At 38.3% G+C, this 12,051-nt stretch overlaps 2 protein-coding genes across 4 annotated transcripts in view; one reads left to right on the plus strand and one right to left on the minus strand.

Moving 5' to 3' along the window:
• LOC107687859 (sodium-dependent phosphate transporter 1-B-like) overlaps positions 1-1,736 on the minus strand; it is a 14,978-nt gene extending 13,242 nt beyond the window's left edge. The window contains exon 1 of one of the 2 annotated variants that reach the window (XM_016485344.1): positions 1,435-1,736. The gene's annotated coding sequence lies outside the window, so the exon portion shown is untranslated. The remainder of the gene's footprint in view (positions 1-1,434) is intronic. The other variant, XM_016485336.1, reaches the window with a different exon arrangement.
• Positions 1,737-3,870: 2,134 nt separating this feature from the next.
• Positions 3,871-11,025, plus strand: LOC107687872 (stAR-related lipid transfer protein 7, mitochondrial-like). Of its 2 annotated transcripts, XM_016485364.1 has the most exons (9): positions 3,871-3,979; positions 4,701-4,896; positions 5,263-5,423; positions 5,588-5,637; positions 6,685-6,795; positions 7,619-7,701; positions 7,808-7,907; positions 7,993-8,077; positions 10,113-11,025. In XM_016485364.1, the coding sequence occupies exons 1-9, from the start codon at positions 3,955-3,957 to the stop codon at positions 10,274-10,276; spliced, it is 975 nt and encodes a 324-aa protein (XP_016340850.1). In that variant the 5' UTR covers positions 3,871-3,954; the 3' UTR covers positions 10,277-11,025. The 2 variants fall into 2 exon arrangements, with proteins under 2 accessions (XP_016340850.1, XP_016340843.1); XM_016485357.1 differs by having other exon boundaries at positions 3,891-4,896.
• The last annotated feature ends 1,026 nt before the right edge of the window (positions 11,026-12,051 follow it).

Here is a 12,051-nt window from a genome sequence, read left to right on the forward strand (position 1 = left end):
GGAGGATTGTTTCCTGATCCTGGGAGAGTAGACTACAATGCCGGCTGTTCTGACTCACAGATTGTAAGCAAGCGTTTTTATATATTTTTTATATTTTATATTTTTTATATTTAAAGCGAGTTTTTTGGGCAGTGTAGAGTAACGCTTGTTGTTTGTCATTTCTCCGATCACAAATTCAGACATGGTTTTATGTTTACGCAGCGCGATGCAACGCAATGCGTAAAAAGACAGTTTAAGTCATATTGTGTAATTATGTCCCCACTGGAATCAACAAATGCCTCGTTTATAATGGGATTTAATGTTTTTGTTTCGTCGCTCCGGCCGGGACACGGTATCACAATATGGTGAGGGGCGTAACATTTCCGTCACACGCTTGAGGTATTTGGCCAATCACAATGCAGTTAAACCGCGGACTTGGCAACACTGGAAGAGGATAGCTTTCGTTTAGCGCATCAGGAACCGGGTTGACCGGGTACTCGGTACTTAAGAAAACCTGGTACCGTAACGTTTTCATTTTTTTAGTACCGACTTGGTACCGAAATACCGGGTCTTTTGACAACACTAGTACAGTATGTGGAAAATAATGTGTTTTTTGAACCTTAAACCGCATAAACACATTTCATTACACCAAATACACAACATAATGTTATTTTTAGCAACATCATATGACCCCTTTAAAAAAACTAAAATAAAAGTGATCAGTCAATTGGACCACTTTGTTTTATAAGCCCGAGAAGGCAGCACTTTGAGCCAACAAACAGACACTAGTATTCAAATTAAGCCGTCAGCGCATTGGTGTCATGTGGCTTTCCAGCACATTCCTGCAATGCAGCCTTTATTGGCAAAGAAACGCAGAAATTCCCGATGAAATGCGGTTGACTGTCACTCCAGGGCTGTTTGAGCCAGTTCTCCCCGCTCGCGCTAGACACGCACTTCCTCGCTAACGTTAGCTTGAGGAACCACATTACTCGAGAACCCTAAAAACGACCGTTTTAAACAGCTAAAATTCGCTGATGTTAATATTAAAATAAAATATTACACTACTTCAGTGCAGAAATGTTGTAAGGCTCTTAGTTTAAGAAGGCGATATACATTTTTCCTGCGCGCGCCGGCTCCGCACTACACGTGTCGTCATTCATTACACACCCGCTAACAGCTAATATAACGTTATAAATCAAAATTACTTTATTGAAATACCAAAATAGCCCAAAAATAAAATTGTATACATAAAACAACATATATCAGTGGCACTGTGGTGTTAACTAATCGTAAAGAGATCCTGGCGTTTTTGTTTCCACGCGAGTCAGCTGACAAAGCCAGAGCTCGCGCTCATTCTAACCGTTCAAATTAGCCAACGGAAAAATGTCGATGAGAAAGTAAGACAAATATCACTCACTGCCAACTAGAATAAGAAAAAAAATTGTTTTTACTCACCACTCAAACAAAATTGTCGATAAATGTCGATTTAGATATTTTTGACACTGCAGCCCGCCCAGTCAACTTCCCGTAGCCGCGTTCCGCGCGCGCGGGGTGAGAGATAGCAAACGCTCTCGCTTCTAACTAAGCACTAACGTCGGATAAATAAAGTAAATTCAAAGCTTAAGACTACAAACAAGACACTGTTAGTTGTTTTAAGTTCTTGAATCAATGAAAAACTGGCAATAAACCGCTCTCAACCGGCTTCAGTTGATAAGTTCCTGCTTGTCCAGGCAACACATATATCCTCCGACTGTGGGGGCGGGGCCGTCTTCAGCGGATAGTGACGTCGAACAGTAAACCCCGCCCTCTGACCTTATTTGGCGATATCAGGAGAAAAAAAAGGTTTACTTAACCCAACCTTAGACTGTTCGACTGTATAATATGAAAATTCAAAATCTGTAGAATCCAGGCATTTTAAATATTAATTTAAGACTTTACGCAGCACCTACCCTAAAAATACTTCACTTCAGATGTTTACAGATGCTTTAAAATAATGTTTTTTGTAAAAAGTAATTGAGTTATTTTTTTAAATTTCATAATTGATTTGGTATTTATTTTCTCTGACGTTAAAGAAGTAAAATAAGACTATATATAAAAAGATTTAGAAAAAGAGTGCGGATATATATTCACAAATGTGTTCACAAATATCTAAGTCGAGTCTCTTTCTTTAATACAGTCTCTTAATTATTCAAAAAAAGGGACAAAGTGTCATTGTGTATATATTAAGATAAAACTGATGTCTGTTGGTGATTATTAATAGTCATGTGTTCAACTGTCAGATTACAAAGGCGTCTCTTGTTTCCCGTATTTGCATCTCCTGTGACACTAATTTTATCTAGTTCCTTTCGTGGGTTATCGGAAGTCATGGGATAGACTGAGATGAAGCTCAATGAAGGTGATGCTGCAAGCTGTGCTATAACTCCCCCACGTGGCCACAGCAAAAAGTTACTTCAAGGGAGTATTTCTCCCTTTCCTGGTTCAGGAGCATAGGATTTACAGGTGCATCTCAATAAATTAGAATGTCGTGGAAAAGTTCATTTATTTCAGTAATTCCACTCAAATTGTGAAACTCGTGTATTAAATAAATTCAATGCACACAGACTGAAGTAGTTTAAGTCTTTGGTTCTTTTAATTGTGATGATTTTGGCTCACATTTAACAAAAACCCACCAATTCACTATCTCAACAAATTAGAATACTTCATAAGACCAATAAAAAAAAAACATTTTTAGTGAAAACATGCTTGGATACAGCACTCTGTGAACAGCCAGCTTCTTTGGCAATGAATGTTTGTGGCTTATCCTCCTTGTGAAGGGTGTCAATGATTGTCTTCTGGACAACTGTCAGATCAGCAGTCTTCCCCATGATTGTGTAGCCTAGTGAACCAAACTGAGAGACCATTTTGAAGGCTCAGGAAACCTTTGCAGGTGTTTTGAGTTGATTAGCTGATTGGCATGTCACCATATTCTAATTTGTTGAGATAGTGAATTGGTGGGTTTTTGTTAAATGTGAGCCAAAATCATCACAATTAAAAGAACCAAAGACTTAAACTACTTCAGTCTGTGTGCATTGAATTTATTTAATACACGAGTTTCACAATTTGAGTTGAATTACTGAAATAAATGAACTTTTCCACGACATTCTAATTTATTGAGATGCACCTGTATGTACTTCAGATAGGGCATTTATTGCCCATGTGAAATAATAAAGACAGGAATTATTATTTGAATGGGCTCAATATATCTAGACAGACAGACAGACAGACAGATAGATAGATAGATAGATAGATAGATAGATAGATAGATAGATAGATAGATAGACTTGCGCTTTAGGTGTGCGTGGGAGCTGCAGGCACTGGAGTCGGTGAGAAGCCAGAATGTGAACCCAAAGACAGCCGTGTATGTGGATCCAGGCTGGGAGCTGGTCATGGAGAAGAAGAACTTCAGGGTTTGGAGGAGACCTATCCAGGGTAGCCATCTATCTATAGATAGATAGATAGATAGATAATGAAAGCTTAAAGTTTAGTAGACAAATATAGACTGTCTACGCATGGATTTTAATAAATGAATTTATTAAATAATAAATTACTTAATAGTTTTGATGACTTAACTATTACTCCAAAATGTGACGAATAATGTGGTAATAATAATTAGTAGGTGTACATATCTACTTATCCTAATTCTGATTACTCTGCATGGAATAAGGGGCTCATTATTTCATAGTTACAGCACGGACTAACGTGGTAAATCTGTTTAACTTTAAAGTTGTCGAGGACCTTTACCAATGGGTTGACTTAAGGTGAGTCATGTGAAATGCTGGTTGATCTAGGGTGGCGACCAACGAAGACAGACAGCCATATTACCCTATTAGAATGAGAGGTGCATCCTTAACGTAAGAGACAGCCAATAGAAACTCGTAAAAACGGAGAAGGGCGTGGCTAATAGGCAAGTTCGACGCAACTGAGAGGTGTGAGGGCATGAAGCTAACGCACGAGGATAAAAGTAAGATTAATTTAAGGATAGGAATACGAAAAATCAGTTTAGCTGTTATTACATACCGTTTAAAACATTCGAGTTGTTGTCGTTGATTTAATCACAGTTTGCCCGCGGTCGCATGTCATTGAATGTTGGCTAGCTAACGTTAGTTGATCTGTTATTGCAGTTGTTAGCAAATGTCGAACTGTTTGTTTATCTAGTAAATTACTATGATAGCGTCTCATAATGTGAGATGAGAATACAAAAATAAAACAATATTTTGCTCTCGTGCATTTTAGTTGTCCGTTAAAACCTGTCGTTTTAAATTGCAAGATAATCGCTAGTGCATGTCAAATTGGCATTGCGTTGCACTTGTCTCAGTCCTATCAATACATGGGAACTAATCTGTATAGTAAATCGTTGTTTTTTAGCTAAAAAGTGCACTTCAAAGGCAAATTTAGATATCATCGATTCGTGGTTCTAGAAACAAAGATGTTCCCCTCCGTCCAGCAACGCCCTGTGTGCAATATAGGGGCCAGAGCGGTCCGACTGCAAAGCTTCAGCACTTTTAAACAAAGTGGTGCGATAAGTAGCAAATCGTGGAGTTTGTCGTGGCTGGGTGAGCGCGTGGGTCTGCTGGTGTCATGGCTCCAAAAAGCAGGAAGGGGAACGAACAAGCTGGCCTGCGACGAAAAGAAGAAGGCGAGACTATTGTCTATAATCGCCAACCACTGTAGTTTTGTGACAGGCCAGAGGCTGAGAAGGGCTCTTCAGATCGGAGAGCTGTACTCAAACCTGTACTCTGAGAGGAGCAGGTGGACACTGGTGGGCAACATATGGCGGCGCCTGCAGAGCAAACACGCCCACACTGGAAAACTCCTAGCAGCCCTGGCTGGAGTCTTCATGTGGGAAGACGAGAAGATTGGAGATGATGAGCTGAGAAGGTACTTCCCTCACTTCTGGACTGTTCATGTGGTGCTATATGTAATTTTGGAATAAGACATAATGTGACCCCATGATCTGATATTCACACTGGTTAAGTGTCTACAGTCCAACGGACCTTAGCTTTGTAAACAAAACAGGCATAGCCCTTCTATTAACCAATCAGAAACGCTCTCTAGCTGTCAATCACTTTTTGTGTTCAGGTGTTATGGCGTCAGATAGGCTGTTATGGCTTTAGAGGGCGTGTTTTTGATGACATTTTAGCCAAATGTTATTTGAACATGTTTGTAGCATATTTGGTATCATTTTATCTTCATGTTTACGCATTATTGTGGTTAAAGCACAATTCGTCTGAACTTGTGCTTTAGGTGTGTGTGGGAGCTGCAGGCACTGGAGTCGGTGAGAAGCCAGAATGTGAACCCAAAGACAGCCGTGTATGTGGATCCAGGCTGGGAGCTGGTCATGGAGAAGAAGAACTTCAGGGTTTGGAGGAGACCTATCCAGGGTAGCCATCTTTTTGAATACAGAGGTATGTTTTAAACGGTAAAACAACATATATTTATTGTGTCATTAATTAGTAATTAATTTTTGTATATTTATGTGTTACTTGAATGTGTATTTTTTACCATGGGCCAACCGTTTGTCCAATCCTATTCAAACAACAGATTTACATGTCTGGCTCTCTTGTTGTAGTGTTTGGTTCATATACAGACGTCACCCCCCGGCAGTTCTTCAATGTTCAGGTACTAAATAATTTAATTAGTATTAACTGCTTGAGTTTTACTTTGCTATTTCAGCAAGACAAAGTAAAACGAGTTGTATGATGTACCGTTTGTGTTGGGTGATGGTCGGCTTCAGATTTGCTCAAGCTTCCATAGACTTACAGTACATGCAAGGTTGCCAACTTTGGTTACCTGGCTGGAGTGAGATTTTGATGGCATGGCCTGAACCAGTCACAGGTGCCTGTATGAGATCTTGAGGATGCAACCATTCATTTTTAATTTCATCTTAATACTGAATGTTAATTTTGTACAAGAAACTTTTCAATACTTGCATGCTGTTTACCTATTATTACTTGAGGAGTACCGGCAAGTCATTTTTCATGTGGAGCAATTTATAAATAATAATAATTAAAAAAGCAAGCAGAATCACTAAATTACAGATAATAAAGAAAAAGAAAACGTTTTAAACAGGTCAGCTGTCAAATGTTCTGCAGGCACACATTTACTCCTCTGAACACATGAATAACATGTTACTCTCATTATTTTTCCTGTAAATGTAAGGGACTCTTATAAGATTCCAGTTACTGTTCCTAAAAAATATACTTTTTGACCTAAATTTCATGTTCAACAACAAATATGTAATGAAAACCATCATATTTTAATCTAAATGATTGCATTAATTTTTCTGTTGCGCTCCACTTGTTTGAAAATATGCTTGTGATTCATAACGTTTAAAAGAATATAAGAGTAAAATGTAAGTTATGCGCTGAAGAAAGCATCATTCAAGTGCATTTTGTGTTGTCTTGTTATTTGGTGTGAGATTTAGTGTGGTGGCATAAGACAGAGCGTGCTTCACACCAGATGCGAGACTTGGCAACCCTGTTACATGTTTCAGGCGTCACCTGCCTTGCGCTCCATTTGTTAAAGATGTTATATGTGTGTGTGTCTGTGTGTGTGTGTGTCTGTGTGTGTGTGTGTGTGTGTGTGCGCGTGCGCGTGTGGTTGGTATCTGCTGTTGGTATTTGAATGTTATATTTAGACTCTTTCAAATATTTCCCTTTACCCCAGTTGGACACAGAGTACAGAAAGAAGTGGGATGCGCTGGTTATTAAACTGGAAGTGGTGGACAGGGACGTCAACACAGGCACCGAGGTCATTCATTGGGCCACGCATTTTCCAGTAAGCTTTCAATCAAGTTCTCCACTGCCTGTTGTCATAACAAGAAAACATCCTTGTGATTTTTGCAATGGGCAGTTAATGGGTTGAGTTGAATTAACAGAAGTGTAATCTAGTACTAGTTGACTAGTGTTGTCACGGTACCAAAATTTCAGTATTCGGTACCAATACCAGTGAAAATCCACGGTTCTCGGTACCAATTTCGGTACCAAAGCAAAACACAAAAACATGCTAATTGAACAACATTTTTATTAATAACGTTAAACAGAAATTAAATGTACAAAACCAATGCCATTCTTTATACTTATTTAAAATTGTTTCAAGTTTTTCCACAAGTAATAAAAGTATGAAAAAAGTAAACAAGTTTCACCCAAAAGTTTAGTCATAGTTCTGCTGCCGCTGAAAAACATCTGTAAACTGTTGTCTGTTTTAGGGTTTGCTGGTGTGTTTCAGGATCTTCCTCAGTCTGCAGCTGTAAAAGAACAATATAATATCCTTCAGTAAAGCAATGGGCTGAGTCTGACCAAATGCAACATAAGATCATTGACACCAGCTAAAATATAACTTTTCAGAAAATAACAAACCTCAGCTTTTATAATAAATTTAGATAAGATTACAAATATTAAGTGTATATCAAATAGATGCAAACTGTAGTATTAAAAACACGGTACTTAAGAAAACCTGGTACCGTAACGTTTTCATTTTTTTAGTACCGGCTTGGTACCGAAATACCGGGTCTTTTGACAACACTATAGTTGACTGAAGATTTAAAAGCCTTTAAGCTTAATCTTATTAATGTTATAATTTGTTGGCCTTTCCTGTGCAGTATCCCATGTACTCCAGAGACTATGTCTATGTGCGCAGATATCATGTTGATGTGGAGAACAACTTAATGATCTTAGTCTCCAGGTAACTGTTGTTGCCATTTTATAGGAATTATTTAGTGACATTTTAATTAGTGTTAATTGGTTGAAGTGTGTCCTTTATATTAAGTGTGCTTGCTTTCTCTGTTCAGAGCCATCAAACACCCCAGTGTCCCAGAGATCCAGGAGTTCGTCCGAGTTCACTCTTACCAGTCCAAGATGGTCATCCGCCCACATCGGTCATTTGACGAGGTGAGAATAGGGAATCTCCTGTGTGTCAGTCTGTCTGCGGTTGGTCTTAGTTTGCAGTCTTAAGCTAGTTATCTTGTCTCAACAGAATGGCTTTGATTACCTGCTGACTTACAGCGATGATCCCCAGACGGTCTTCCCTCGCTATTGCGTCAGCTGGATGGTGTCTAGCGGTGAGCCATCTGTTTTGTGTACTCATACTTTGTTTTTTTAATATGCGCTCCAATTTGGACATGTATCCAGGGTCCAGTATTATCTTTTTTTCACACCTGGCAGTGCTGGGGGAATTGAGAGAATTTACAGGACATAAATATAAAGGACACATTAAATTGATTAAAAGTGACAGTAAAGACATTTGTAATATTAGAAAAGTATTTGTATAAAAAAAAATTATCAAAGAATTCTGGAAAAGTGTATCATCAGTGTTCCCACGCGTCCTGGAAAACCTGGAAAATTGATGACTAATATTCCAGTTCTGGAAAACACATGGAAAATAAGAGAAAATGTAAAATGTCGTGGAAAATCTTGTTGTTGTCCTGGAAAATTATTTTTTAAAAATGTAATTGTGTTTTCCTTTAGCCAAGAAGGAACAGTTTACCACTGGCCCGAAAAAAATGTATGTTAGAAAATGTTCAAACAGCCATAAATCGGAACCGGCCTGTTTTTGCTCTAAACGCACAAACGGCAACCAGCTCTTTTGTTTTATTTCAGCCGATCTCTGTTCCGGACTTGCACACAAACTGTATTGCTAGCATTTTCGAAAATGTAATTTGTGTGGAAATACGAGGTCTGTAAATGGGACGTTAACAGAGGCCAGAGACGCTGAGGACAAATGCAAAGAGGGGAAAATACTGTAGCTGGCAGAGCAAACTCTCTGTTCATGATGCGCAAAATATTGGAAGAAAATCCTTAATATAATAATGAGGGGAACTGACTGTTTTCAGAAAAGTTTACATGGCGTTTTCTTTTCATCTCGCCTCTCTGTAATGCATCCTAAAGTAGTGTTCAGTAGCAGTAGCATCACTACTGACTTCTGACAGTGAACACTGATGTGTTTTCTAACGTTCTATCCAGTGGTCAGCTTTAAGAGAAGTATTTTGAATGATGCCATTTCGTCTTGTGATGAATGTTTGTAGTAAAGTGGAAAGCAGCTTTGTTAACATTAATTCAGGAACTTGTTAACAAATCATTTTGATTGTTGTCAAAAGTAGGCTATTAGTACTTTTGTACCAAGTTGATACTGAAATTTAAAAAATGTAACAACACCTATTGTGTCCAATTTCGACCCCCTGCCAAATTATTACCCCCATTGTTGAAGTCGCAACCTGATTGCCTAATCCTAACCCCACACCTACTCCTAAACCTCAGCCCCTCCCTCAGAAATACGCAGTCGGGCTGATTGGTCAGCTGGCCCAGTGTGTTGTGATTCGCTAACCGCCTAATGCACGTTGTCCGGAAACGTCACGCCCCCTTACCATTACGGGTAGTTGCATGGTTCGGGGGGCAGGGTTTATGTAAACATTGGGGTTAGTGATGTCACAAACCCGGGAAGAAGCTCGTTGTAGTCCCTACCAGCCTTTTTTGTAGTCCTTTAACAGCGATTTCTTTAAAAGAAAATATCTCCCTTTGAATTGAACTTTGAGTGTTGTAACTTTGCAGACGTTGTTTATGCTCTAACGGCAACATTACACACTAACTAAAGTTAAAAATAATACGAAAATAAAATAATTCGTTAAAATAATACGAAATGTTTCTTGAGCAGCAAATCAGTATATTAGAATGATTTCTGAAGGATCATGTGACACTGAAGACTGGAGTAATGATGCTAAAAATTCATGTAATAAATTACATTTAAAATATATTAAAATATAAAACGGTTATTTTAAATTGTAATAATATTTCACCTTATATGTTTCACATTGTATATGATTTTTATGTTTGCCCCTATTTTGAGTAATTTTATAGCTTTTTCCTTAGATTCCTTAGAATTTAGAAATTGAGTCATGCACAATTTTGCTGTATACATGTATTATTTTTTTATAGACAATTTAACAAGTTTTTTCAGACAATATTTACATAATGAGGATCTCTGAATTTCACAGATGAATTGGCTGCCATCATGAAAGTCGTTCATGAATTCTGCCCTTTCTGCAGCTGCTGTTTCTTGACACCTGTTCGCAAAGATTTCACTTCCTCTCTATCTCACAGGCATGCCAGACTTCCTGGAGAAGCTTCACACCGCTGCTCTCAAAGCTAAAAACATGGACGTCGGTGTTCACGACTACGTCAATATCATCAAACCTACCCAACCCACCCAAGAACGACTAGCTGATAATGCTCACGCCGGTGGCCCAAGTCAGATCTACGCCTGAGTGTCTGGCCACAGCGATTGATGTACTGTTGAAAAATGACCTGGAACAGAACATTTTTCACTTATAGGATCATTAATTGAAACCACAAAGAAATTCAAACCATCTTTTCCCAAAATTCATCTATGCCAGTCCTGCACTAGCTGTCATACTGAGCGCTCACATCCCCCATTTCATGAGCTGTTAGTTTGCTTCCTCTTTCTGTAGGGTGCATCTTAACCAAACTGCTGAGATGAGCCAAAATAACGGCATTTATCAATTGTAGATTCGCCTGCCAAACAGCATTTCACTCCGCATTTAAATCACGATCATCAGAATCAATCATGCTGTCGAGATGCTGAAAAACAACAGAAGCATGCACATGCCCTACCAGTTTCAACTTCAGGAAGTTGCTTGTGCACACAAAGCCACTTTTTTTTCACTATGTGGTTCTTTTTTCCAGTTTATACTGTGATGAGCTCAGCTGAACCAGATCGAGTCGCCATCGTCCTCATTTACCGTGTGAATGTTCACTGCCAGTAAAACCCAAACAGCCTTCACAGGATCACCAAAACCTCTGGAAACACAAGAGAGGTGTGTCTTATGCCAACCGCAACATCCTCATGATCAGGCTCAGCTTCCTCCTGCGCTCTAGAGGGCTATTTGAAGGACAATGTGCAAATCGGTATACAAACTCTGCAAAGAATTAGGGGTGTTTTATTGTGATTGGGAATCCACTCTAATGGGATTGTCTGTGTTATACATGTTTACTTCAAAAAAGTAAAAAAAAAAAAAAATGAATTGGTACAGTCAAACTTCGCTTGTTGATGCAGATTACACTGATTTTGATCAACCTGCAGACTTGAATCTAGATTGTTGTCCTGTTTTGGTCTCCGTCCCATCGTTTGACCTTTATTTCATACTGATGTATGTAGTGACACCAGTGAAGTTATACATACAGTAGCACTACAGTTTGTTTTGTGGAGAAAAATATGTAAATCATCTGAGGAAAGGTGCATGCATCTTGTTGTGTCCGTTTTATCTTTATGGCCTTTGCAGAGGAACATCTGAAATGAAAGCAGATCTTTCGAATCCCAGATTTTATTTGGTGGATGTGCAAATATATGCTTGTATGACATCCAGATGTCCTTTGTTTAAATGAGGTTAGCACTTGATAATGGCATGACATTTTTTGTTACGTGAGTGGTAACTAAATAGCATAATTTTCAAAGGAATTATGTTGCACTTGAAATGTGAATGGTCCCAAAGCTGCACCGTTGAGTTAGTTGATTATGACATCCATATAATCAAGCATTTGACTTTCCGTTTTGAATATCTGCTTTTTACTGAAGGTGCAAGTAAACCTCAGCATCCTGTTCACTATTGTTCCATATGAAATGAATTCCCTCTTTTTTTTATGTCCTTGTTTCTTTAATTTAGTCAGAATACCCTTGTCGCACCATTCTGTTAGGGCTCATCATAAAAAGACATAGCCTAAATATATTTGTGTAAGTTTAACATCTAGATATAACTGCCCTTTTTACATCCCAGTGTGTTTAATGGAAAAAGACAGCAAAAATAGTTGTTTTTTTGTTGTTGCTGTTGTTGAGAAAAAAAAATAAAAATTATTAAAGGTGGTGATAATCATTTTCTATGATTTTTATTCATGTTTAAAACTATTGTTCACAGTGGTCAGTCAAAAGGTCTTTTATTAAATATTACACATTTATAGATGTTACACTCTATTGACATCATTTACAACAGAAAAATGTTTTGATTTGTACATTACATTGGAAAAA

Source organism: Sinocyclocheilus anshuiensis, unplaced genomic scaffold (assembly GCF_001515605.1).
Source record: "Sinocyclocheilus anshuiensis isolate Anshui unplaced genomic scaffold, SAMN03320099.WGS_v1.1 scaffold205, whole genome shotgun sequence".
NCBI lineage: Eukaryota > Metazoa > Chordata > Actinopteri > Cypriniformes > Cyprinidae > Sinocyclocheilus > Sinocyclocheilus anshuiensis.